Here is a 27,031-nt window from a genome sequence, read left to right on the forward strand (position 1 = left end):
TTAACACAAATTAATTATATTTTATATATAATTTGTTTATAATTTACAAAAAGTATTTATGTAAGTATGTATAAGTTTATATATTGACGTTTAAAAACTAATCACTAAAAAGATTACACGATTATTTATTTATTTGTAGGTTTTTATTATTTTTGTCATTTTTAATTTCTTCGACCCTCGTGACTAGAATAAAATCAAAATCTTAAAAATATTATTTTTTTCAAATTGTTTCATTTTTTGTTGTGGTTGTTGTCATTTCTTGGGTAATAAAACACACGCAGAAGAAACTAGAAGTACAAAGACAAAGACAATGATTCTATCATCCCACGATTTTCACATTAAAAATTAGTTTAGAATATAGTATCTCTTTTTGTTGTTAGATTTCACTTTCTCAATTACTCCCAATTAGTTATTGTTGTTGGTATGTTTGTTTTTCCAAATATAATTGAAGCCATTATAAAAAACAAAAACAAAAAATCTTAAAACAAAATCTGAAACGGACATTATTCCTGTCCTTTACAAATACATGCCATTAACCAAGAAATCCGCCTCATGTGAATATGGTGTTTTACCACCCATGCGTCGTGCTCTTCGGCCCACTGTACGCATACGACAGCCAATGAGTATGGCCAATGCTGCCGTTATGAGTAGACCTAATGTCAGGGATAACACTGCTCCACCCGGCCTTTCAGATTGACCATCATGATCTCGAAATTCCAATGCCATATTTTGATGAATTATTTCGTATTGTTCGTGAACGGGTGAGACGGCCGTTTTTATTGTTTTTAGAGAATTCGTTGCTGCTTTGGCTGCGCTCGTTTGTGATTGTTGTTGTTGTCCAGTAGCAGCAGCTGAGGGGTCTTCATTTGGTTCTGGCATCTTATCTAAATCTTTGGATTTGCTTTTGCCCTTCCTGTGCTTGTGCTGTAAATAGAGAGAGAGAGAGAGAGAAAGAGAGAAGGGGAGAGAGAATTTGGTAATTAGAGTTTGGACATGAAAATCGGAAGTCGATATTTAAAGAAGCTCAGTAGGAGGCCTATCTAGAATAGACATTTAGGAGTCATTCTATGTATTCTTTAAGAAAGGGTCTATAGAAGCACCCTTTCTTTAAGAAAGGGTCTATAGAAGCACCCTTTCTTTAAGAAAGGGTCTATAGAAGCACCCTTTCTTTAAGAAAGGGTCTATAGAAGCACCCTTTCTTTAAGAAAGGGTCTATAGAAGCACCCTTTCTTTAAGAAAGGGTCTATAGAAGCACCCTTTCTTTAAGAAAGGGTCTATAGAAGCACCCTTTCTTTAAGAAAGGGTCTATAGAAGCACCCTTTCTTTAAGAAAGGGTCTATAGAAGCACCCTTTCTTTAAGAAAGGGTCTATAGAAGCACCCTTTCTTTAAGAAAGGGTCTATAGAAGCACCCTTTCTTTAAGAAAGGGTCTATAGAAGCACCCTTTCTTTAAGAAAGGGTCTATAGAAGCACCCTTTCTTTAAGAAAGGGTCTATAGAAGCACCCTTTCTTTAAGAAAGGGTCTATAGAAGCACCCTTTCTTTAAGAAAGGGTCTATAGAAGCACCCTTTCTTTAAGAAAGGGTCTATAGAAGCACCCTTTCTTTAAGAAAGGGTCTATAGAAGCACCCTTTCTTTAAGAAAGGGTCTATAGAAGCACCCTTTCTTTAAGAAAGGGTCTATAGAAGCACCCTTTCTTTAAGAAAGGGTCTATAGAAGCACCCTTTCTTTAAGAAAGGGTCTATAGAAGCACCCTTTCTTTAAGAAAGGGTCTATAGAAGCACCCTTTCTTTAAGAAAGGGTCTATAGAAGCACCCTTTCTTTAAGAAAGGGTCTATAGAAGCACCCTTTCTTTAAGAAAGGGTCTATAGAAGCACCCTTTCTTTAAGAAAGGGTCTATAGAAGCACCCTTTCTTTAAGAAAGGGTCTATAGAAGCACCCTTTCTTTAAGAAAGGGTCTATAGAAGCACCCTTTCTTTAAGAAAGGGTCTATAGAAGCACCCTTTCTTTAAGAAAGGGTCTATAGAAGCACCCTTTCTTTAAGAAAGGGTCTATAGAAGCACCCTTTCTTTAAGAAAGGGTCTATAGAAGCACCCTTTCTTTAAGAAAGGGTCTATAGAAGCACCCTTTCTTTAAGAAAGGGTCTATAGAAGCACCCTTTCTTTAAGAAAGGGTCTATAGAAGCACCCTTTCTTTAAGAAAGGGTCTATAGAAGCACCCTTTCTTTAAGAAAGGGTCTATAGAAGCACCCTTTCTTTAAGAAAGGGTCTATAGAAGCACCCTTTCTTTAAGAAAGGGTCTATAGAAGCACCCTTTCTTTAAGAAAGGGTCTATAGAAGCACCCTTTCTTTAAGAAAGGGTCTATAGAAGCACCCTTTCTTTAAGAAAGGGTCTATAAAAGCACCCTTTCTTTAAGAAAGGGTCTATAGAAGCACCCTTTCTTTAAGAAAGGGTCTATAGAAGCACCCTTTCTTTAAGAAAGGGTCTATAGAAGCACCCTTTCTTTAAGAAAGGGTTTATAGAAGCACCCTTTCTTTAAGAAAGGGTCTATAGAAGCACCCTTTCTTTAAGAAAGGGTCTATAGAAGCACCCTTTCTTTAAGAAAGGGTCTATAGAAGCACCCTTTCTTTAAGAAAGGGTCTATAGAAGCACCCTTTCTTTAAGAAAGGGTCTATAGAAGCACCCTTTCTTTAAGAAAGGGTCTATAGAAGCACCCTTTCTTTAAGAAAGGGTCTATAGAAGCACCCTTTCTTTAAGAAAGGGTCTATAGAAGCACCCTTTCTTTAAGAAAGGGTCTATAGAAGCACCCTTTCTTTAAGAAAGGGTCTATAGAAGCACCCTTTCTTTAAGAAAGGGTCTATAGAAGCACCCTTTCTTTAAGAAAGGGTCTATAGAAGCACCCTTTCTTTAAGAAAGGGTCTATAGAAGCACCCTTTCTTTAAGAAAGGGTCTATAGAAGCACCCTTTCTTTAAGAAAGGGTCTATAGAAGCACCCTTTCTTTAAGAAAGGGCTATAGAAGCACCCTTTCTTTAAGAAAGGGTCTATAGAAGCACCCTTTCTTTAAGAAAGGGTTTATAGAAGCACCCTTTTTTTAAGAAAGGGTCTATAGAAGCACCCTTTCTTTAAGAAAGGGTCTATAGAAGCACCCTTTCTTTAAGAAAGGGTCTATAGAAGCACCCTTTCTTTAAGAAAGGGTCTATAGAAGCACCCTTTCTTTAAGAAAGGGTCTATAGAAGCACCCTTTCTTTAAGAAAGGGTCTATAGAAGCACCCTTTCTTTAAGAAAGGGTCTATAGAAGCACCCTTTCTTTAAGAAAGGGTCTATAGAAGCACCCTTTCTTTAAGAAAGGGTCTATAGAAGCACCCTTTCTTTAAGAAAGGGTCTGTAGAATCAACTTTTCTTTCAGAAAGGGTCTATAGAAGCACCCTTTCTTTAAGAAAGGGTCTATAGAAGCACCCTTTCTTTAAGAAAGGGTCTATAGAAGCACCCTTTCTTTAAGAAAGGGTTTATAGAAGCACCCTTTTTTTAAGAAAGGGTCTATAGAAGCACCCTTTTTTTAAGAAAGGGTCTATAGAAGCACCCTTTCTTTAAGAAAGGGTCTATAGAAGCACCCTTTCTTTAAGAAAGGGTTTATAGAAGCACCCTTTTTTTTAAGAAAGGGTCTATAGAAGCACCCTTTCTTTAAGAAAGGGTCTATAGAAGCACCCTTTCTTTAAGAAAGGGTCTATAGAAGCACCCTTTCTTTAAGAAAGGGTCTATAGAAGCACCCTTTCTTTAAGAAAGGGTCTATAGAAGCACCCTTTCTTTAAGAAAGGGTCTATAGAAGCACCCTTTCTTTAAGAAAGGGTCTATAGAAGCACCCTTTCTTTAAGAAAGGGTCTATAGAAGCACCCTTTCTTTAAGAAAGGGTTTATAGAAGCACCCTTTTTTTTAAGAAAGGGTCTATAGAAGCACCCTTTCTTTAAGAAAGGGTTTATAGAAGCACCCTTTTTTTTAAGAAAGGGTCTATAGAAGCACCCTTTCTTTAAGAAAGGGTTTATAGAAGCACCCTTTCTTTAAGAAAGGGTCTATAGAAGCACCCTTTCTTTAAGAAAGGGTCTATAGAAGCACCCTTTCTTTAAGAAAGGGTCTATAGAAGCACCCTTTCTTTAAGAAAGGGTCTATAGAAGCACCCTTTCTTTAAGAAAGGGTTTATAGAAGCACCCTTTTTTTAAGAAAGGGTCTATAGAAGCACCCTTTCTTTAAGAAAGGGTCTATAGAAGCACCCTTTCTTTAAGAAAGGGTCTATAGAAGCACCCTTTCTTTAAGAAAGGGTCTATAGAAGCACCCTTTCTTTAAGAAAGGGTCTATAGAAGCACCCTTTCTTTAAGAAAGGGTCTATAGAAGCACCCTTTCTTTAAGAAAGGGTCTATAGAAGCACCCTTTCTTTAAGAAAGGGTCTATAGAAGCACCCTTTCTTTAAGAAAGGGTCTATAGAAGCACCCTTTCTTTAAGAAAGGGTCTATAGAAGCACCCTTTCTTTAAGAAAGGGTCTATAGAAGCACCCTTTCTTTAAGAAAGGGTCTATAGAAGCACCCTTTCTTTAAGAAAGGGTCTATAGAAGCACCCTTTCTTTAAGAAAGGGTCTATAGAAGCACCCTTTCTTTAAGAAAGGGTCTATAGAAGCACCCTTTCTTTAAGAAAGGGTCTATAGAAGCACCCTTTCTTTAAGAAAGGGTCTATAGAAGCACCCTTTCTTTAAGAAAGGGTCTATAGAAGCACCCTTTCTTTAAGAAAGGGTCTATAGAAGCACCCTTTCTTTAAGAAAGGGTCTAGGGTCTATAGAAGCACCCTTTCTTTAAGAAAGGGTCTAGGGTCTATAGAAGCACCCTTTCTTTAAGAAAGGGTCTATAGAAGCACCCTTTCTTTAAGAAAGGGTCTATAGAAGCACCCTTTCTTTAAGAAAGGGTCTATAGAAGCACCCTTTCTTTAAGAAAGGGTCTATAGAAGCACCCTTTCTTTAAGAAAGGGTCTATAGAAGCACCCTTTCTTTAAGAAAGGGTCTATAGAAGCACCCTTTCTTTAAGAAAGGGTTTATAGAAGCACCCTTTTTTTAAGAAAGGGTCTATAGAAGCACCCTTTCTTTAAGAAAGGGTCTATAGAAGCACCCTTTCTTTAAGAAAGGGTCTATAGAAGCACCCTTTCTTTAAGAAAGGGTCTATAGAAGCACCCTTTCTTTAAGAAAGGGTCTATAGAAGCACCCTTTCTTTAAGAAAGGGTCTATAGAAGCACCCTTTCTTTAAGAAAGGGTCTATAGAAGCACCCTTTCTTTAAGAAAGGGTCTATAGAAGCACCCTTTCTTTAAGAAAGGGTCTATAGAAGCACCCTTTCTTTAAGAAAGGGTCTATAGAAGCACCCTTTCTTTAAGAAAGGGTCTATAGAAGCACCCTTTCTTTAAGAAAGGGTCTATAGAAGCACCCTTTCTTTAAGAAAGGGTCTATAGAAGCACCCTTTCTTTAAGAAAGGGTCTATAGAAGCACCCTTTCTTTAAGAAAGGGTCTATAGAAGCACCCTTTCTTTAAGAAAGGGTCTATAGAAGCACCCTTTCTTTAAGAAAGGGTCTATAGAAGCACCCTTTCTTTAAGAAAGGGTCTATAGAAGCACCCTTTCTTTAAGAAAGGGTCTATAGAAGCACCCTTTCTTTAAGAAAGGGTCTATAGAAGCACCCTTTCTTTAAGAAAGGGTCTATAGAAGCACCCTTTCTTTAAGAAAGGGTCTATAGAAGCACCCTTTCTTTAAGAAAGGGTCTATAGAAGCACCCTTTCTTTAAGAAAGGGTCTATAGAAGCACCCTTTCTTTAAGAAAGGGTCTATAGAAGCACCCTTTCTTTAAGAAAGGGTCTATAGAAGCACCCTTTCTTTAAGAAAGGGTCTATAGAAGCACCCTTTCTTTAAGAAAGGGTCTATAGAAGCGCCCTTTCTTTAAGAAAGGGTCTATAGAAGCACCCTTTCTTTAAGAAAGGGTCTATAGAAGCACCATTTCTTTAAGAAAGGGTCTATAGAAGCACCCTTTCTTTAAGAAAGGGTCTATAGAAGCACCCTTTCTTTAAGAAAGGGTCTATAGAAGCACCCTTTCTTTAAGAAAGGGTATATAGAAGCACCCTTTCTTTAAGAAAGGGTCTACAGAATCAGTTTTTTTTTAGGAAAGGGTCTATAGAAGCACCCTTTCTTTAAGAAAGGGTCTACAGAATCAGTTTTTTTTAGGAAAGGGTCTATAGAAGCACACTTTCTTTAAGAAAGGGTCTATAGAAGCGCCCTTTCTTTAAGAAAGGGTCTATAGAAGCACTCTTTCTTTAAGAAAGGGTCTATAGAAGCACCCTTTCTTTAAGAAAGGGTCTATAGAAGCACCCTTTCTTTAAGAAAGGGTCTATAGAAGCACCCTTTCTTTAAGAAAGGGTCTATAGAAGCACCCTTTCTTTAAGAAAGGGTCTATAGAAGCACCCTTTCTTTAAGAAAGGGTCTATAGAAGCACCCTTTCTTTAAGAAAGGGTCTATGGAAGCACCCTTTCTTTAAGAAAGGGTCTATATAAGCAGCTTTTCTTTCAGAAAGGGTCTAAGATGCAGTCTTTCTTTCAGAAAGGGTCTATAGAAGCAACATTTCTTTCGGAAAGCGTCTATAAAGGAACCATATCTTTTTGACTTATTCTACTCTTACCTTCTTTGGGGGCTCGGTCGACTTCTCCTCGGAGTCTTCGTATTCATCGGAATCATCAGATTTGACCACAGTTTGTGTGAGTGATGAAGAAGGAGAGTGACTTCCTGCAGCAGACGATTTTGTTTCAGCAAGTTGTTGTAGTTGTTGTTGGGATAAAGAAGGCACCGATAATTGGGCAGATTGTTGTTGTGGTTGCTGCTGCTGGGTTGGTTGCTTCATCATAATACTGGCGACAGGTTGTGACTGCTGCTGTTGGGCAACAGTTCCATCATTTTGCATTGCATATTGAGAACCTTGAGGCAGTGGAACTTGTTGTTGTTGTTGCGATATTGCTAAATTCTGCTGTTGTTGCTTTTGTTGATTTAATATCGCCTGCTGTTGCCAATTAGAATTTAATGGTGCTGGTGGTGGGGGTGGAGGAGGTGGTAACATGATGTGTTGTTGTTGTTGCTGCTGTTGTTGAATATATAAACCATTGGGATCCTGGACACCACCAGTCAAACCATGTTGTTGAACATAAAGACCACTTTGTTCGATGGTAGAACTCCCACTGTTGCCACCACCAAGGGGTATGTTAACATCCGATGTTGCGGCTGGTGCATAAATTCCATGCGTAGCAGATTGACGGCTATTCATGTAGGCTGTAAAACCATCAGCTGCAGCCACACCACTACCCGATGAGGACACTGGACTCATGTTTTGTAAATCGGCATTAACTGAAATGGGAAAGGAGGATTTTGATTTTATAAGCGTGAATTTGGGACATTTCTAGAGAATATTTTTTCGTGGGAAATCCGTTTCGTAATCGTGGATTTTTAAAGAATAATTTTTTTTGGACCATCAAACACAAAAACCTGGATTTTTAAAGAATATATTTTCATGGACAATCAGCCTCAGAAACGTGGATTTTTAAAGAATATTTTTTCATGGATCATCAGCCTCAGAAACGTGGATTTTTAAAGAATATTTGTTCATGGACTAATAGCCTCAGAAACGTGGATTTTTAAAGAATATTTTTTCATGGATCATCAGCCTCAGAAACGTGGATTTTTAAAGAATAGTTTTTCATGGACTATCAGCCTCAGCAACGTGGATTTTTAAAGAATAGTTTTTCATGGACCATCAGACTCAGAAACGTTGATTTTTAAAGAATATTTTTTCGTGTACCGTCAGCCTCAGAAACGTAGATTTTTAAAGAATATTTTTTCGTGTACCGTCAGCCTCAGAAACGTGGATTTTTAAACAATATTTTTTCCTGTACCGTTAGCCTCAGAAACGTGGATTTTTAAAGAATATTTTTCATGGACCATTAGCCTCAGAAACGTGGATTTTTAAAGAATATTTTTCATGGACCATTAGCCTCAGAAACGTGGATTTTTAAAGAATATTTTTCATGGACCATTAGCCTCAGAAACGTGGATTTTTAAAGAATATTTTTCATGGACCATCAGCCTCAGAAACGTGGATTTTTAAAGAATATTTTTCATGGACCATCAGCCTCAGAAACGTGGATTTTTAAAGAATATTTTTCATGGACCATCAGCCTCAGAAACGTGGATTTTTAAAGAATATTTGTTCATGGACCATCAGCCTCAGAAACGTGGATTTTTTAAGTCAATTTTTTCATGGACCATCAGCCTCAGAAACGTGGATTTTTAAAGTAAATTTTTTCATGGACCATCAGCCTCAGAAACGTGGAGTTTTAAAGAATATTTTTTCATGGACGATTAGCCTCAGAAACGTGGATTTTTTAAAGAATATTTTTTCATTGACTATTAGGCTCAGAAACGTGGATTTTTAAAGAATATTTTTTCATGGACTATTAGGCTCAGAAACGTGGATTTTTAAAGAATATTTTTTCATGGACTATTAGGCTCAGAAACGTTGATTTTTAAAGAATATTTTTTCATGGACCATTAGCCTCAGAAACGTTGATTTTTAAAGAATATTTTTTCATGGACCATTAGCCTCAGAAACGTGGATTTTTAAAGAATATTTTTTCATCGACCATCAGCCTCAGAAACGTGGATTTATAAAGAATATTTTTTCATGGACTATTAGCCTCAGAAACGTGGATTTTTAAAGAATATTTTTTCATGGACTATTAGCCTCAGAAACGTGGAGTTTTAAAGAATATTTTTTCATGGACCATCAGCCTCAGAAACGTGGATTTTTTAAAGAATATTTTTTCATTGACTATTAGCCTGAGAAACGTGGATTTTTAAAGAATATTTTTTCATGGACCATCAGCCTCAGAAACGTGGATTTTTAAAGAATATTTGTTCATGGACTATTAGCCTCAGAAACGTGGATTTTTTAAAGAATATTTTTTCATTGACTATTAGCCTGAGAAACGTGGATTTTTAAAGAATATTTTTTCATGGACTATTAGCCTCAGAAACGTGGATTTTTAAAGAATATTTTTTCATGGACTATTAGGCTCAGAAACGTTGATTTTTAAAGAATATTTTTTCATGGACTATAAGCCTCAGAAACGTGGATTTTTAAAGAATATTTTTTCATCGACCATCAGCCTCAGAAACGTGGATTTTTAAAGAATATTTTTTCATCGACCATCAGCCTCAGAAACGTGGAGTTTTAAAGAATATTTTTTCATGGACCATCAGCCTCAGAAACGTGGAGTTTTAAAGAATATTTTTTCATGGACGATTAGCCTCAGAAACGTGGATTTTTAAAGAATATTTCTTCATGGACTATTAGCCTCAGAAACGTGGATTTTTTAAAGAATATTTTTTCATTGACTATTAGCCTGAGAAACGTGGATTTTTAAAGAATATTTTTTCATGGACTATTAGCCTCAGAAACGTGGATTTTTAAAGAATATTTTTTCATGGACTATTAGGCTCAGAAATGTTGATTTTTAAAGAATATTTTTTCATGGACTATAAGCCTCAGAAACGTGGATTTTTAAAGAATATTTTTTCATCGACCATCAGCCTCAGAAACGTGGATTTTTAAAGAATATTTTTTCATCGACCATCAGCCTCAGAAACGTGGATTTATAAAGAATATTTTTTCATGGACTATTAGCCTCAGAAACGTGGATTTTTAAAGAATATTTTTTCATGGACTATTAGCCTCAGAAACGTGGAGTTTTAAAGAATATTTTTTCATGGACCATCAGCCTCAGAAACGTGGATTTTTAAAGAATATTTTTTCATGAACCATCAGCCTCAGAAACGTGGATTTTTAAAGAATATTTTTTCATGGACTATTAGCCTGAGAAACGTGGATTTTTAAAGTAAATTTTTTCATGGACCATCAGCCTCAGAAACGTGGATTTTTAAAGTAAATTTTTTCATGGACCATCAGCCTCAGAAACGTGGATTTTTAAAGTAAATTTTTTCATGGACCATCAGCCTCAGAAACGTGGATTTTTAAAGTAAATTTTTTCATGGACCATCAGCCTCAGAAACGTGGATTTTTAAAGAATATTTTTTCATGGACCATCAGCCTCAGAAACGTGGATTTTTAAAGAATATTTTTTCATCGACCATCAGCCTCAGAAACGTGGATTTTTAAAGTAAATTTTTTCATCGACCATCAGCCTCAGAAACGTGGATTTTTAAAGTAAATTTTTTCATGGACCATCAGCCTCAGAGACGTGGATTTTTAAAGTAAATTTTTTCATGGACCATCAGCCTCAGAAACGTGGATTTTTAAAGTAAATTTTTTCATGGACCATCAGCCTCAGAAACGTGGTTTTTTAAAGAATATTTTTTCATGGACCATCAGCCTCAGAAACGTGGTTTTTTTAAAGAATATTTTTTCATGGACCATCAGCCTCAGAAACGTGGGTTTTTAAAGAATATTTTTTCATCGACCATCAGCCTCAGAAACGTGGATTTTTAAAGTAAATTTTTTCATGGACCATCAGCCTCAGAAACGTGGATTTTTAAAGTAAATTTTTTCATGGACCATCAGCCTCAGAAACGTGGATTTTTAAAGTAAATTTTTTCATGGACCATCAGCCTCAGAAACGTGGATTTTTAAAGTAAATTTTTTCATGGACCATCAGCCTCAGAAACGTGGATTTTTAAAGTAAATTTTTTCATGGACCATCAGCCTCAGAAACGTGGATTTTTAAAGTAAATTTTTTCATGGACCATCAGCCTCAGAAACGTGGATTTTTAAAGTAAATTTTTTCATGGACCATCAGCCTCAGAAACTTGGATTTTTAAAGTAAATTTTTTCATGGACCATCAGCCTCAGAAACGTGGATTTTTAAAGAAAATTTTTTCATGGACCATCAGCCTCAGAAACGTGGATTTTTAAAGTAAATTTTTTCATGGACCATCAGCCTCAGAAACGTGGATTTTTAAAGTAAATTTTTTCATGGACCATCAGCCTCAGAAACGTGGATTTTTAAAGTAAATTTTTTCATGGACCATCAGCCTCAGAAACGTGGATTTTTAAAGTAAATTTTTTCATGGACCATCAGCCTCAGAAACGTGGATTTTTAAAGTAAATTTTTTCATGGACCATCAGCCTCAGAAACGTGGATTTTTAAAGTAAATTTTTTCATGGACCATCAGCCTCAGAAACGTGGATTTTTAAAGTAAATTTTTTCATGGACCATCAGCCTCAGAAACGTGGATTTTTAAAGTAAATTTTTTCATGGACCATCAGCCTCAGAAACGTGGATTTTTAAAGTAAATTTTTTCATGGACCATCAGCCTCAGAAACGTGGATTTTTAAAGTAAATTTTTTCATGGACCATCAGCCTCAGAAACGTGGATTTTTAAAGTAAATTTTTTCATGGACCATCAGCCTCAGAAACGTGGATTTTTAAAGTAAATTTTTTCATGGACCATCAGCCTCAGAAACGTGGATTTTTAAAGTAAATTTTTTCATGGACCATCAGCCTCAGAAACGTGGATTTTTAAAGTAAATTTTTTCATGGACCATCAGCCTCAGAAACGTGGATTTTTAAAGTAAATTTTTTCATGGACCATCAGCCTCAGAAACGTGGATTTTTAAAGTAAATTTTTTCATGGACCATCAGCCTCAGAAACGTGGATTTTTAAAGTAAATTTTTTCATGGACCATCAGCCTCAGAAACGTGGATTTTTAAAGTAAATTTTTTCATGGACCATCAGCCTCAGAAACGTGGATTTTTAAAGTAAATTTTTTCATGGACCATCAGCCTCAGAAACGTGGATTTTTAAAGTAAATTTTTTCATGGACCATCAGCCTCAGAAACGTGGATTTTTAAAGTAAATTTTTTCATGGACCATCAGCCTCAGAAACGTGGATTTTTAAAGTAAATTTTTTCATGGACCATCAGCCTCAGAAACGTGGATTTTTAAAGTAAATTTTTTCATGGACCATCAGCCTCAGAAACGTGGATTTTTAAAGTAAATTTTTTCATGGACCATCAGCCTCAGAAACGTGGATTTTTAAAGTAAATTTTTTCATGGACCATCAGCCTCAGAAACGTGGATTTTTAAAGTAAATTTTTTCATGGACCATCAGCCTCAGAAACGTGGATTTTAAAGTAAATTTTTTCATGGACCATCAGCCTCAGAAACGTGGATTTTTAAAGTAAATTTTTTCATGGACCATCAGCCTCAGAAACGTGGATTTTTAAAGTAAATTTTTTCATGGACCATCAGCCTCAGAAACGTGGATTTTTAAAGTAAATTTTTTCATGGACCATCAGCCTCAGAAACGTGGATTTTTAAAGTAAATTTTTTCATGGACCATCAGCCTCAGAAACGTGGATTTTTAAAGTAAATTTTTTCATGGACCATCAGCCTCAGAAACGTGGATTTTTAAAAGTAAATTTTTTCATGGACCATCAGCCTCAGAAACGTGGATTTTTTAAGTAAATTTTTTCATGGACCATCAGCCTCAGAAACGTGGATTTTTTAAGTAAATTTTTTCATGGACCATCAGCCTCAGAAACGTGGATTTTTTAAGTAAATTTTTTCATGGACCATCAGCCTCAGAAACGTGGATTTTTTAAGTAAATTTTTTCATGGACCATCAGCCTCAGAAACGTGGATTTTTAAAGTAAATTTTTTCATGGACCATCAGCCTCAGAAACGTGGATTTTTAAAGTAAATTTTTTCATGGACCATCAGCCTCAGAAACGTGAATTTTTAAAGAATATTTTTGCATGGACTATCAGCCTCAGAAACGTAGATTTTTAAAGAATATTTGTCGTGTACCATCAGCCTCAGAAACGTAGATTTTTAAAGATTTTTTTTTCATGGACCTCAGCCTCAGAAACGTGAATTTTTAAAGAATATTTTTCATGGACCATCAGCCTCAGAAACGTGGATTTTTAAAGAATATTTTTGCATGGACTATCAGCCTCAGAAACGTAGATTTTTAAAGAATATTTTTACATGGACCATCAGCCTCAGAAACGTGGATTTTAAAAGAATATTTGTTCATGGACCATCAACCTCAGAAACGTGGATTTTAAAAGATTTTTTTTCATGGACCACAGCCTCAGAAACGTGGATTTTTAAAATATATATTTTTATGGACCATCAGCCTCAGAAACGTGGATTTTTAAAGAATATTTTTTCGTGTACCATCAGCCTCAGAAACGTGGATTTTTAAAGAATATTTTTTCGTGTACCATCAGCCTCAGAAACGTGGATTTTTAAAGAATATTTTTTCGTGTACCATCAGCCTCAGAAACGTGGATTTTTAAAGAATATTTTTTCGTGTACCATCAACCTCAGAAACGTGGATTTTTAAAGAATATTTTTTCGTGTACCATCAGCCTCAGAAACGTGGATTTTTAAAGGATATTTTTTCATGGACCATCAGCCTCAGAAACTTGGATTTTTAAGGTAAATTTTTTCACGGACCATCAGCCTCAGAAACGTGGATTTTTAAAGAATATTTTTTCGTGTACCATCAGCCTCAGAAACGTGGATTTTTAAAGAATATTTTTTCGTGTACCATCAGCCTCAGAAACGTGGATTTTTAAAGAATATTTTTTCGTGTACCATCAGCCTCAGAAACGTGGATTTTTAAAGAATATTTTTTCGTGTACCATCAGCCTCAGAAACGTGGATTTTTAAAGAATATTTTTTCGTGTACCATCAGCCTCAGAAACGTGGATTTTTAAAGAATATTTTTTCGTGTACCATCAGCCTCAGAAACGTGGATTTTTAAAGAATATTTTTTCGTGTACCATCAGCCTCAGAAACGTGGATTTTTAAAGAATATTTTTTCGTGTACCATCAGCCTCAGAAACGTGGATTTTTAAAGAATATTTTTTCGTGTACCATCAGCCTCAGAAACGTGGATTTTTGAAGAATATTTTTCATGGAACATCAGCCTTAAAAACGTGGATTTTTAAAGAATATTTTTTCATGGACCATCAGCCTCAGAAACGTAGATTTTTGAAGAATATTTTTTCGTGTACCATCAGCCTAAGAAACGTGAATTTTAAAAAAAAATATTTTTTCATGGACCATCAACCTCAGAACTTGGATTTTTAAAGAATATTTTTTTCATGGACCATCAACCTCAGAACGTAGATTTTTAAAGAATATTTTTTTCAGGGACCATCAACCTCAGACACGGATTTTTAAAGAATATTTTTTTCATTGACCACAGCCTCAGAAACGTGGATTTTAAAAGAATATTCCTTCAGGCTCAGAAACGTGGATTTTTTAAGAATATTTTTTTCATGGACCATCAACCTTAGAACGTGGATTTTTAAATATCATCTGTCTCACAAATGTGGGCCATTGGCGAGGATTTTTAAAGAATATCTTCTCAGCAGCCGTCAGGGATTTTAAGAAATATATTTTCATGGGAAATCTTTTAGAAACCCCGAAAATTTCTTCTATAGATGGAAAGTTCTACCAATGGAGCACCTTTCTCTCTCTCTCTGTATTTCTGTGTGTTTTTTAATCTTGTCTCAAGATCACTTTCTTTCTACAAGAATTATAACGGCAACATTCCCTTTAATGTTTTCATTTTTCACAAACGTTTTTCTTTACAAATGTTTTCACTAATTACCATTCTTTGTTTTGTTGGAATTTCTCTTAGTTGTTGTTGTGTGCTTCCATATACGAAGCCTAAGCATAACATTTACATTTTCCACACGGGTGCATTTAAAACTAGTTTAATTTAAGCGGTGTTTTTGTTTTTTGTTTATCTGAGCATCGTCATCATCTTCAGCCCAAGTGACACCATTCTTCCACAATGACATTTAAATATATTGGCGTCGTTGTTGTTCTGCGAGCGAGACTAATTTGAATAAAAGAAATAACGGTCATAGATAACCTTAATCTAGTGGAAATAATTGTGGGATATTAAAAATGGGCATTTGAGATAGGCGTTACCACACTTAAGGTACTTAGAAGATCTGTCAATACTTCAAACAGTTCGGCTTCGGGTAGAAATATTTTGGTGACAAGTAAACTAAAAACGTTGAAGGTGATAGGTTATAAGGAAAAAGGCTACATTGAGCGATTATTAAAAGCATGATTAGTAGAGACAACAATCACCACATGTGTGAATTTTTAAGAGACTTCTTTGTCCAATGAGGTTCTGACTATTTGTAGTCCCAATTAGCGCCATAAATGTGAATTTGTAGTCTCTTTTTTAAAGTCCAAATAAACTCTAGAAACAATTTCTTATTGGGATTTGGAGAACAAAACATAGCGACCTGCAACGTTAAACATTATCTTGTTTTCACATTAGCTACAGTTTTGAGCCCATCAACTTCAATTTTAATTGCAAGTGATGGAATAATTTGTTAATAAGTCATAACAATGTTCATGATATGTCGTGATTATCATAATTTATTTGATAGCCTCCCTCAATTCCCACACTCTGATATTGAATTCATTTACAAACAATATACGTGGTGCTCTTTGCTTACGTTAGGTTTATAAACTTTCATTATAGTTGCTGATTAATTCATGGTTTGGGAAAATTTTCATCTAAGAATCATAAATGAATAATTATATGATAAGCTATGGTAAAGCTTTGTTTTCTTTTAAAGAGATACAATTATTGCTAAACGGTATGTTATGAACATATTTAGTGGTTTACGGCATTGTGATGATTGATTGAGAAATATTCTTTAACAAGTAAAAAAGTATGAGTCGGCTTTGCCGACAGAGATATACCCTCAGCCTGTATATATTTGCTCAAGAAATATGAAATTACCCCTGAAAAAACGTTTACCATCGTAATTGAGGCTTCAAGAAAAATCAAAGTGATTCGATAGCAGGTCTTAAAGTGAACTTATCCGAAATTTTGTGTGGGAGGTACCGGATTGAGTGGACAAATGTAGTCCATATTTGAACCTGATTTATATCTAGTAGATATATTAGGATGTGTAAAGTATAGACCAATTCGGCCACTCCCTTCATGAGTTACCGTATGAACAAATTTTCCGATTTGATTTTTTAGCATAAACGTATTCAGAACAGTTAGACGTATGACGATTGAATTGTTTACAGAGTGTTGAAAAATTTACTTTGCAAAAAAAAAAAAAAAAAAAACAAGTAAAAAACTATCAGTCGGCTTTGCCGACAGAGATATACCCTCAGTCTGTATATATTAAAACAATTGTTCCCAAAAAACGTATGTATTTAGGGGTTTTTAAAAATTTTGGGAATTTGAACCGACAAAAATGTTCATTAGGATTAGAGATCAAAAGTTTTGCGGAGGAGATACTAAAAGGAATGGATCTACATTGACCATTATGGAAGTGGATCTCCAGCCACTACATATGGTACCATAGGGGGTTTTTACACCCTTTCGTGATGTTTGCTCAAGAAGTATGGATTTGCCCCTGAAAAAACGTTTACTATCGTAATTGAGGCAGCGAATGCAAGTTGCTTCAAAAAAATCAAAGTGATTCGATAGCAGGTCTTAAAGTGAACTTATTCGAAATTTTGTGTGGGATGTACCGGATGGAGTGAACAAATATAGTCCATATTTGAACCTGATCTATCTATATCTAGTAGATATATTAGGATGTGTAAAATATGGACCACTCTCTTCAACAGTTACCGTAAGAACAAATTTTCCGAACATTTTTGAACTTTTGTGGGGGAGGTACCTGAAGGAGTGGACCGATATGGCTTATCTTCAAATTTAAACTATGTTTGGGCAAAATATTACTAAGGCCATATTGTGGACCGAATCGGCAGATCCGTTCTAGAGTTATATAGCGCTCCGACCACCTCACACGGTTTCATAGGGTTTTTTGCAACTTTCATGCTATATTCTCAGGAAGTATGGACTTGCCCCTAATGAAACTTGTACCGTCGTATGGAGGGTAGTGAATACAAGTTGCTAAAACAAAAATCAGAGTGATTCGAGAGATGGCCCTAAACTGAACTTTTCCAAAATTTTGTGTGTGAGGTACCCGAAAGAGTGGGCCGATTGACCTGAAACATTATCTATGTCTGGTACACATTTCACGATGGGCAAAGTATGGACCAAATCGGTTACCCCTTCAAGAGTCATCGTGCGCACAAATTTTCCGAACATTTTCGAACGTTTGTGGGGGAGGTACCGGAACGAGTGGACCGATATAACCCATCTTCGAACTTAAACTAAGTTTGGACGAAATATTACGAAAGCCAAATTTTGGACCGAATCTGTTGATCCGTTCGAGAGTTATCGTGCGCTCCAGCCAGCCAGACAGACAGACAGACGGACGGACATTGCTCAATCGACTCCAAATTGTCTGAAACACATTTCGTCCAAACATACTTGGGGTCTAAAACCATTATTTTGATGAGACACATTTTGCCCATATGAAAGTGTATATCACCAATATTTTTGAAAATTTAACATAGCTGAAGCCAAGGTTTACCCTTTTAGAACATGCGACTCGTGATTGTATATTATACAAATTAAATACTTTTGGATAAAATGAAATGTTTTTGGACATGGCAAAAAATATTTGCCTTAAAAGATAATTTGCGTGGAAGCTGTGGCTATATTTATGTTACAAAATTGGTGAAAATGGGTTGAAGCCACCATGTCTTTTTTTGTTATCTCTCTATTTGTGAGTAAACCACACTTTTCTCGAGTTTCCTGTCAAAGACAAAGCAGAAGCAAACTAAATAAGGATCATCTCACTAATGTACTACTTTTCAAAATTTCGTCTGCTTCTACCATTAAATGATGCTGACATTTTGAAGCCAGATTTACAGTGTTTTTTGAAATTTTCTTCTAATTTCATTCCGCAAACAGGTTTTTATAAAAACCATATATAGGATTGTAGTACTTGTGATTCTGAGTTATTTGATACGTATATTGTGAATGTAGTCTGCACAGCTTCATAGAAATCTGCATCCATCTACTAAAACTCGAGTTACAAGAAATTCCAAAGTAGGAAATCATCTAAAATTGTTTTTGGAAATATGGCGTATTTTATCGCGTTTTCTGCGGTTCATTTCCACTGCAATGAAACAGCTAGTACAGCATCTTCGTTTTAGCGGAAACAGATATTTGAAAACTTCACTGATAAGGGAGCTAGATTTATTTTATCCCAAAAAATAGTGTGCGATGATACATCCACGGTTCTTGATTGATCGCCTTGAAATAGATATATATCGGTATATATTTTCATGGTGAACACTGAAATCGGATGCGGACAAAAATTGTATGCACTTTGCGCAAATTAGCGATATTTTATAGGTTTTTTAATGCTAGGATGCAGCCGATGCTACATCTTAGCCTTCAACGTAAATTTCGAAAAATATATATAAATTAAAGATATAGTCTTGCTTTACATGAAAATCACAAGCGGACAAAATGATTTTGATATTTACGCGATTTACACGTATTTTAAAATGCATATAAACTAAAATGGGTTATTTGACCTCTGTTTCCATTTCAGAATCTTTGACATTTATCTTCATCAACCCAATTACCTTCCCTAATGGGAAAGCTTTAATATGAATGTCAATAAAGCAAAATCCGTCTATTTTATTGGGAGATTTAAGCAAAATTAAGGAAGTATTCCTATAGATTTTTACAATATTTTTTACTACATAATGCATGTGAAAAAATATTTTTTCAAACAAAAAATTATTTTTTTGACCAAAATATGTGCTTATTTTGGCTGTAACATCGAACTATAACACCAATCTGTATGATTGTAGTCTCATTTGATTCGCCGTGAAGTTTTGATCCACAACAAATGTTTATGTAATTTTATGACCACTAAATGGGTCTTAATTTTGAAAAAAATTGACTTATATTCAATAATTTATCAATTTTATGTACATTCCGCGAATTCTGTGTAACATTTTGCAGGTATTATGCAATCTACTCGCTTAAGTCACTTTGAGAGAACTTTTTTGTAACAATTGTGCTCATTAAAATAATTAGCGTTTTTATAATATTTTCTTTCTTAAAAAGCGAAATAAAAGCGCCATATCTTTTGTCCGCGCGATTTTTTCAAAAATATTTTGGTTGCGACGCTTTTCGTTTCTACAAAAGTATTAGCAATTTGTTTTTTTTTTTCTAAAATAGTGAAAATATTCTTTAAAAAATCTCGCGATTTTTTTTTAAAAATATTTTCGTCTGCGGCGCTTTGCGGTTTTATAAAGATATTTGCAATTGTTTAGAAAAAAATTGTATTTTCTAAAACTGTAACAATATTTTTTGTAAAGAATCGCGCGATTTTTTAATATTTTCGCCAGCGGCGCTTTTCGTTTTTAAAAAATATTTGCATATGTTTACAAAAACTTTGTACTTCCTTAAATTGTGAAAATATTTTTGAAAAAAATCAATTGAAACAGTACTAGAAAAAATGGAGAGTAGAAGTTTCAATATGTTAAAATTATAAAAAAGTATAACCATCAATTAGTTACATATTACAAACTATTGAATGAATATCTTTAAAAATCGTTTTTGAAAATACCCCAAAATTTAGGGCTTCATTTACACCCCAAATTTAAGTGAATAATTTTTTTGGGGTGTAAATGGATAGTTTGGGGCCTAATTGTATTTTCGTTCTTTGGGGTGATATTGCATTTGCCAAATGTACCTCAATTTCAAAAATGCATTTTGGCCTCAATGACATTTTGGGGCATAAATGTAATATTTTTTTTTTTGGGCCAAATTTCCTAGTTGGGGCCTTTTTGTATTGGGGCCATTTTTCAAATTGAAAAAACATCCCAAAAATTGGGGTCCATTTTCATTTCCGTTTGGGGTGTTATTTCATGGGGCCTTATTTCTGTACGCCCAATTCTCATAACGAGTTTGGGCATTCAGCCGTTTGCACGGCGAATAAAGACGTTCCTACAATGATAGGATAAGATTGCCACAGCTCACCAGACTTCACCATTGTGACAGACCCTCTTCCGATCATCATCTCCGTAAACAGACCACTCGACTGCATAACAACTGGCCGCCGTACTTTTCTGAACCATGGAAAAGCTGATTGGAAAGGATTCGGAGAACTTACCAATGACCGCTTTAGCGAGCTGCCAATTCCCTCATATCCCCGGGTAATAATCAATATTCCCCAAACATACCATAAGGGACAAGGGAAACTTGAAATGTCGCCAACATTACTGAAGGGTATTTTGCCAACGTTGGGAATCGAACCCGGACATTCAGCGTGCAATGCATACTATTGCACCACGGTTTCATCACCGTGTAGCTATGATAATTTTCCGGGTCGAATACCCGAAATCAGACCAAATTTCCACATCAGAGGCGGGGCTAGCAAATGAGCGTTATGAATTTCGTTCTACGAACTCTGAAGACTCAAGAGATAGAACTTACTCTTGAAGTCAAGTTTGGCGAACATAATCGGAAAAAGTGGCTAGATCACCTGAAGCAATGCAATATTGGTACTGCTTTAAGTAAATTGGGGGTAACGGTTAAATCACTCTCGAACCTGGGAAAGAAGGATGACAGAACGGTTGTTACTTTAAACGGCGTGACAATAACTGATTCAAAGAGGTGCGTGTGTTATTTTAACCGGCAATTTATAGTGCACCCAAGAGTGATAGGGCGTTTAAGAAGAGCCCTCCCAGCCGAGGAGGTAACACCACAATTTACATGAGCGATGCCATCTGAAACGCAAAGCTTTTGGCCCACACGGAATATCAATGGTAAAGCTTAAACAACTGGAGGAAACCCAAGTGGAATATTTAAGAAGTGTCCTCAACCTATCGCTAGCCACCCATATTATAGCAGATGCCTGGAAAGTTGGCAGGTTGGTCCCGCTACGGAAGCCAGACAAGCATGCTAGCAGAGTTGAATCGTGTAGGCCGATCTCCATCTTGTCACCAGTATCAAAGATTCTAGAGGCACTATTCCTCCCCATGATGAGAAGCTATTTTCCAGTTTCCCTACATCAACATGGACATACAAAAATGTACTGCATTACACGCTATATCCACACATATCACTCGAGGACTGAACCAGAGCAGGCCGTGCAACCGAACAATCATGATGGCTTTTGACCTATCGAAGGCTTTCAATACCGTCAATCATGTCGAGCTGCTCGAGAATAGATCTCAAAACCCGTAGAGTGAAACCGGGGGTTCCCCAAGGCTAGGTGATATCTCCGAACGGTTTAACATATATCATTCCGAAATTCTACACCCGGCAGACGGCATCGAGACCGTAATGTATGCGGATTGTCGTTAGAAAGACCCCTTTTAGCTCGTCTATAAAGTCTTCCTTTAGCTCGACTATACAGGCTATAAAGACTTTCTTCAGGTTATCTATAATATTCTAAAAATACTCCCTTCATTTCGTTTAGTAACACTCCCCTGACTTTGTCAACTCGTCGAAAAAGGGCTCCCATCAGCTCGTCTATAAAGGCTCACCTCAACTCGTCGAAAAAGACTTCCTTCAGCTCGTCTATAAACACTTCTTTCAGCTCGTCTATAAAGACGTATTCCAACTCGTCTATAAAGATGCCACTAGTTCTCTATAAATACACCCATGAGCTCCTCTATAAAGTCTCCTCTCAACTCTTCTATAATCACTTCTTTTCTCCTTTCCTTTTTTCCTATTTTCTTGTCGTCTATAAACAATCTTTCCAAATAAAATTCTTAATTCATTTCTCCTCAAAAGACTTTCTTCAGAATTTCTTCATTTCATCTATTAAGACTGCCTCCAGATCCCTTTTAAGTCTGGTTAGGAGACATTAATCAAATTTCTGTTCGTGTCGTCTACTGAGATTGCCTTATATAATTATTTCAACTTCAATATCTCACTTACCATTCACATTAATTGGTGTTCCCGAAACAATCTTCCTTGTTTCCCAAACTGTGGGATCTTCACGATTATTGACCACCGGTATAGAAGGTATAACTCCGGCATTTTGTGTTTGATGTGATGGCTGGATTTGTTGCATATTTTGTAATTGTTGTTGGGCTGATTGCTGCATAAATGACTGCGATTGTTGGTATTGAGTCATTTGAGGTGAGGAGGAGATCTTATTGGAATTTCCATCCGATGATGATTTTGTATTTGTAGCTACGTTGTTATTGTTGTTTGCACCGGAACACTGCAACAAATGAAAACATAAATAAACGAAAGTAAATTGTTAAAGTTGTTTCGAAATACCTCAGGTCCCTCATCACTACCATCTTCACATTGGGGTATGCCATCACAGGCATTGTAGACAGCTATGCATTCTCCAGAATGACAGGCAAATTGAAAACGACCACATTGGACCGTAGAATTGACTGGCGGGAGAAAAAATCAACGATTTATAAATTACCAGTAAAAGGAGCGAAGGAAAATGCTCCGATCGGGCTCACCTTTTGTATTCGATTCCACATCTGAAGATGCCAAAGATTTCTTGGCATTTGTATTGGCCGGCAGGTTATTCATGCCTGCCAAGCCTACTTCACCTGTCTTGCCAGTCCTCACCTCTGGTTTTATTTTTAAATTCGATAGCTCCCATTCTTGTTGAGATATAGCCGAGGAGGTTTTATGTGCCACCATGGGATGTTGAGTGGTTACTTCAATATTCGAACGTATGACCGGTGTTAGCACAGCACTTGTATAATTTGCGTGTCGTGTAAATTTACAATGGAAATTTTCCGGGGTACCACACTCGAAAAGATAACAATAGCCATCCTTTTTACTTTCGAAAATATAAACATCGCAGGATTCGGTTTCACAGCACAGCCGCTGACATTCTTCCATGGTATCCAATTCAAGACCTTGTAGATACTTGCCGCCTATGGCCTGCGACTCACCGGTGCGTATAATGGTATTTTTGTGAACATCAAATTGTCCTGGATAGAAAATAATTTGAGGAGAAGAAGGATTAGTTGTAGGTTGTCGGTAAATCCTTAATTTCGGAAAACTGTAACGACTCGCTTCGGATAGTCCATAAAGATTATTTTCTTGGCTTTAACTACGACTCCCTTTAGGGAGACTTTCTTTGGTTCGTCTACAGGTACATAGTTCGAGTCGTCTATAAAAACCTCTTTCACGTCGTCTATATAGCCTACCTTCGTGTCGTCTAAAAAGACTCCCTGAAGCTCGTCCATAAAGACTCCCTTTAGCTCGCCTATTGGAACTCCTTTCAGCTCGTATATAAATACTCCCTTCAGTTCGTCTATAGAGACTCCCTTCTGCTCCTCTACAAAGACTGCCTTCAGCTCGTTGATAAATACTCCCTTTTGCTCGTCGATGAAGACTCTCTTCAGCTCGTCTATAAGCATTCAGCTATAAATACTCTCTGCAGCTTGTATATATAGATTTATTTCTGCAGCTTGTCTATATAGATTTCTCGTCTATAAAGACGACCATCAGCTCTTGCATAAAGACTACCTTCAGCTCGCCTATAAAGACGACCTTCAGCTCGTCTATAAAGACGACCATCAGCTCTTGCATAAAGACTACCTTCAGCTCGCCTATAAAGACGACCTTCAGCTCGTCTATAAAGACGACCATCAGCTCGTCTATAAAGACGACCATCAGCTCGTCTATAAAGACGACCATCAGCTCGTCTATTAAGACGACCATCAGCTCGTCTATTAAGACGACCATCAGCTCGTCTATAAAGACGACCATCAGCTCGTCTATAAAGACGACCATCAGCTCGTCTATAAAGACGACCATCAGCTCGTCTATAAAGACGACCATCAGCTCGTCTATAAAGACGACCATCAGCTCGTCTATAAAGACGACCATCAGCTCGTCTATGAAGACGACCTTTAGCTCGTCGATAAAGACGACCTTCCGCTCGTCTATAGAGACGACCTTCCGCTCGTCTATAGAGACTCCCTTCTGCTCGTCTATAGAGACTCCCTTCTGCTCGTCTATGAAGACGACCTTCAGCTCGTCTATGAAAACGACCTTCAGCTCGTCTATGAAGACGACCTTCAGCTCGTCTATGAAGACGACCTTCAGCTCGTCTATGAAGACGACCTTCAGCTCGTCTATGAAGACGACCTTCAGCTCGTTTATGAAGACGACCTTCAGCTCGTCTATGAAGACGACCTTCAGCTCGTCTATAAAGACTCCCTTCAGCTCGTCTATAGAGACTCCCTTCAGCACGTCTATAAAGACTCCCTTCAGCACGTCTATAAAGACTCGCTTCAGCTCGTCTATAAAGACGAACTTCTGCTCGTCTATAAAGACTCCCTTCAGCTCGTCTATAAAGACTCCCTTCAGCTCGTCTATAAAGACTCCCTTCAGCTCGTCTATAAAGACTCCCTTCAGCTCGTCTATAAAGACTCCCTTCAGCTCGTCTATAAAGACTCCCTTCAGCTCGTCTATAAAGACTCCATTCAGCTCGTCTATAAAGACTCCCTTCAGCTCGTCTATAAAGACTCCATTCAGCTCGTCTATAGAGACTCCGTTCATATCGTCTATAGAGACTCCATTCAGCTCGTCTATAGAGACTCCCTTCAGCTCGTCTATAGAGACTCCATTCAGTTCAGTTCGTCTATAAAGACTCCCTTCAGCTCGTCTATAAAGACCCCCTTCAGTTCGTCTATAAAGACTCCCTTCAACTCGTCTATAAAGACTCCCTTCAGTTCGTCTATAAAGACTCCCTTCACCTCGTCTATAAAGACTCCCTTCAGTTCGTCTATAAAGACTCCCTTCAGCTCGTCTATAAAGACTCCCTTCAGCTCGTCTATAAAGACTCCCTTCAGCTCGTCTATAAAGACTCCCTTCAGTTCGTCGATAAAGACGACCGTATCAGCCCGTCTGTAGAGACGACCATATCAGACCGTCTATAGAGACGACCATATCAGCTCGTCTATAAAGTCGACCATCAGCTCGTCTATAAAGACGACCTTCAGCTCGTCTATAAAGACGACCTTCAGCTCGTCTATAAAGACGACCTTCAGCTCGTCTATAAAGACGACCTTCAGCTCGTCTATAAAGACTATAGACTCCCTTCAGCTCGTCTATAAAGACTCCTTCCAGCTTGCGTGTAAAGACTCCCTTCAGCTCGTCTATAGAGACTCCCTTCAGCTCGTCTATGGAGACTCCCTTCAGCTCGTCTATAAAGACTCTTTTCAGCTCGTCTATAGAGACTACCTTCAGCTCGTCTATAAAGACTCCTTTCAGCTTGTCTATAAAGGCTCCCTTCAGCTCGTCTATAAAGACTCCCTTCAGCTCGTCTATAAAGACTCCCTTCAGCTCGTCTATAAAGACTCCCTTCAGCTCGTCTATAAAGACTCCCTTCAGCTCGTCTATAAAGACGACCTTTTGCTCGTCTATAGAGACTCCCTTCAGCTCGTCTATATAGACGCCCTTCAACTCGTCTATAGAGACTCTCTTCAGCTGGCCTATGGAGGCTCCCTTCAGCTCATCCATAGTGACTTCCTTCAGCTCATCTATAGAGACACCTTTCTACTCGTCGATAAAGACTCCCTTCAGCTCGTCTAAAGAGACTCCTTCAGCTCGTCTATAGAGACTCCCTTCGGCTCGTCCATAGAGACTTCCTTCAGCTAGTCTATAGAGACTCTCTTCAGCTCTTCTATAGAGAATCTCTTCAGCTCTTGCTTCGGGTCGTCTATTAAGGTCTATCCACTCGTCAGCTTAGACGAATGAAATACTACTGATACTTTTTTTCACTTACCCAAACAAACTTGCAGATCCATTCTCTTGGTCAAATGATGGATTTTATCATCGTATAGCGTATTAGGATTGAGCACCTCTTTGGTGGCATAGGTACTCCAATGTTGAACATTGCTCATAAGACTCAGGAATATGATTGTAACAGTGAAGGATGTTGTTGTTGATTTTATCATTTTGCTTGTATCAATGATTTATTATCGTTTCTGTTTCGTTATATGTATTTTTGGTTTCTTTTGTTGTATACTTTAGTGTTTTAAGCGTAAGTTGACATTGGTGACCACCTAAAAAATTAAAAACAGCTAAGTTCATTATTTTTGTTTTATACAAAAATATTAAGATGTTTTTTGCTCTATAATTGGCACATGGGCCAATTTATATGTATGTACTAAATTCAGAATATACTGTTAAGCGTAAAAGGAAAACTATTAAAGAACGTCTTTAATCGAGCAATTTGTTATCAATCTCTACTCCATACCCCCCGCATTGGCGAATAATTGTTATTACAAAATGGCCAGAGATACACAAACACACCGCACATGTACATGCCACCAACAGCATGGCAGGAGCACAAGGCAATTAAACGCACGAATACGCAATTTTTACGAACACCAACATACAAACATATACACACACATACTTCCAACCAAAAGGACTTTTGAAGACTAACAAAAAAGAAATAATAATAATAATAATAAATCTTTGAAATATTAATTGGTGTTTTTAGTGTTTTCCATGATTTTGAAACATTTCAACAGCTCTAATTTTTTTATTTTTTTCCTATTTTCACAATTTGTGTCGAACAACTTTGTCCATGTCTTAGATATATTTTCACCATTCCATTTTCATTTGTGTATAACTATATTGTGATAAATTTTCTTTGCACTTTTGCAACATTTAAAATGTGTATTTCCACAATTGTTACCATTTCTCTTCTATTTCTATTCACTTTTTAATACAAAAATTGGTTTCTTTTTTTACCATTTCACTTTAAGGTCATTACACAGATTTTCCCAGTATGGATGGATGTTTGTTTTTCATTACTTTTTCAATGTCTTGCCACTCTGCTGCTGCTTCTGTTGTTTTTGCTTCTACTAACGGTTCTGTCAATTTTCAATTGACTTTGTTATTTGTTGAGGGAAGGACAAACTAGAATTGTCAAATTGGAAAAATGTGTGATGTGCGAGAGGGGAGAGTGAGTGTTTCGTGTAATTGCACCACCACCACCCACCCCACAGATGTTGATGGTGTGGCCTGAAGATGACATGCAGTGCAAAAACTATAATCAAAAC

At 36.8% G+C, this 27,031-nt stretch overlaps 1 protein-coding gene across 4 annotated transcripts; it reads right to left on the bottom strand.

The window, feature by feature from the left end:
* Positions 1-27,031, bottom strand: LOC141395139 (uncharacterized). 4 transcript variants are annotated; one of them, XM_073970614.1, is made up of 8 exons: positions 26,971-26,990; positions 26,721-26,888; positions 25,744-26,023; positions 22,454-22,936; positions 22,257-22,378; positions 21,909-22,197; positions 6,693-7,408; positions 1-924 (listed from the first exon to the last, which is right to left on the bottom strand). In XM_073970614.1, the coding sequence occupies exons 3-8, from the start codon at positions 25,913-25,915 to the stop codon at positions 517-519; spliced, it is 2,190 nt and encodes a 729-aa protein (XP_073826715.1). In that variant the 5' UTR covers positions 25,916-26,023; positions 26,721-26,888; positions 26,971-26,990; the 3' UTR covers positions 1-516. The 4 variants fall into 4 exon arrangements, with proteins under 4 accessions (XP_073826715.1, XP_073826716.1, XP_073826718.1 ...); XM_073970615.1 differs by having other exon boundaries at positions 26,784-27,031; XM_073970617.1 differs by lacking the exon at positions 26,971-26,990 and having other exon boundaries at positions 26,665-26,759.

This window comes from Musca autumnalis, unplaced genomic scaffold (assembly GCF_047663935.1).
Source record: "Musca autumnalis isolate F117 unplaced genomic scaffold, ASM4766393v1 scaffold_2, whole genome shotgun sequence".
In the NCBI taxonomy this organism is placed as follows: Eukaryota; Metazoa; Arthropoda; class Insecta; order Diptera; family Muscidae; genus Musca; species Musca autumnalis.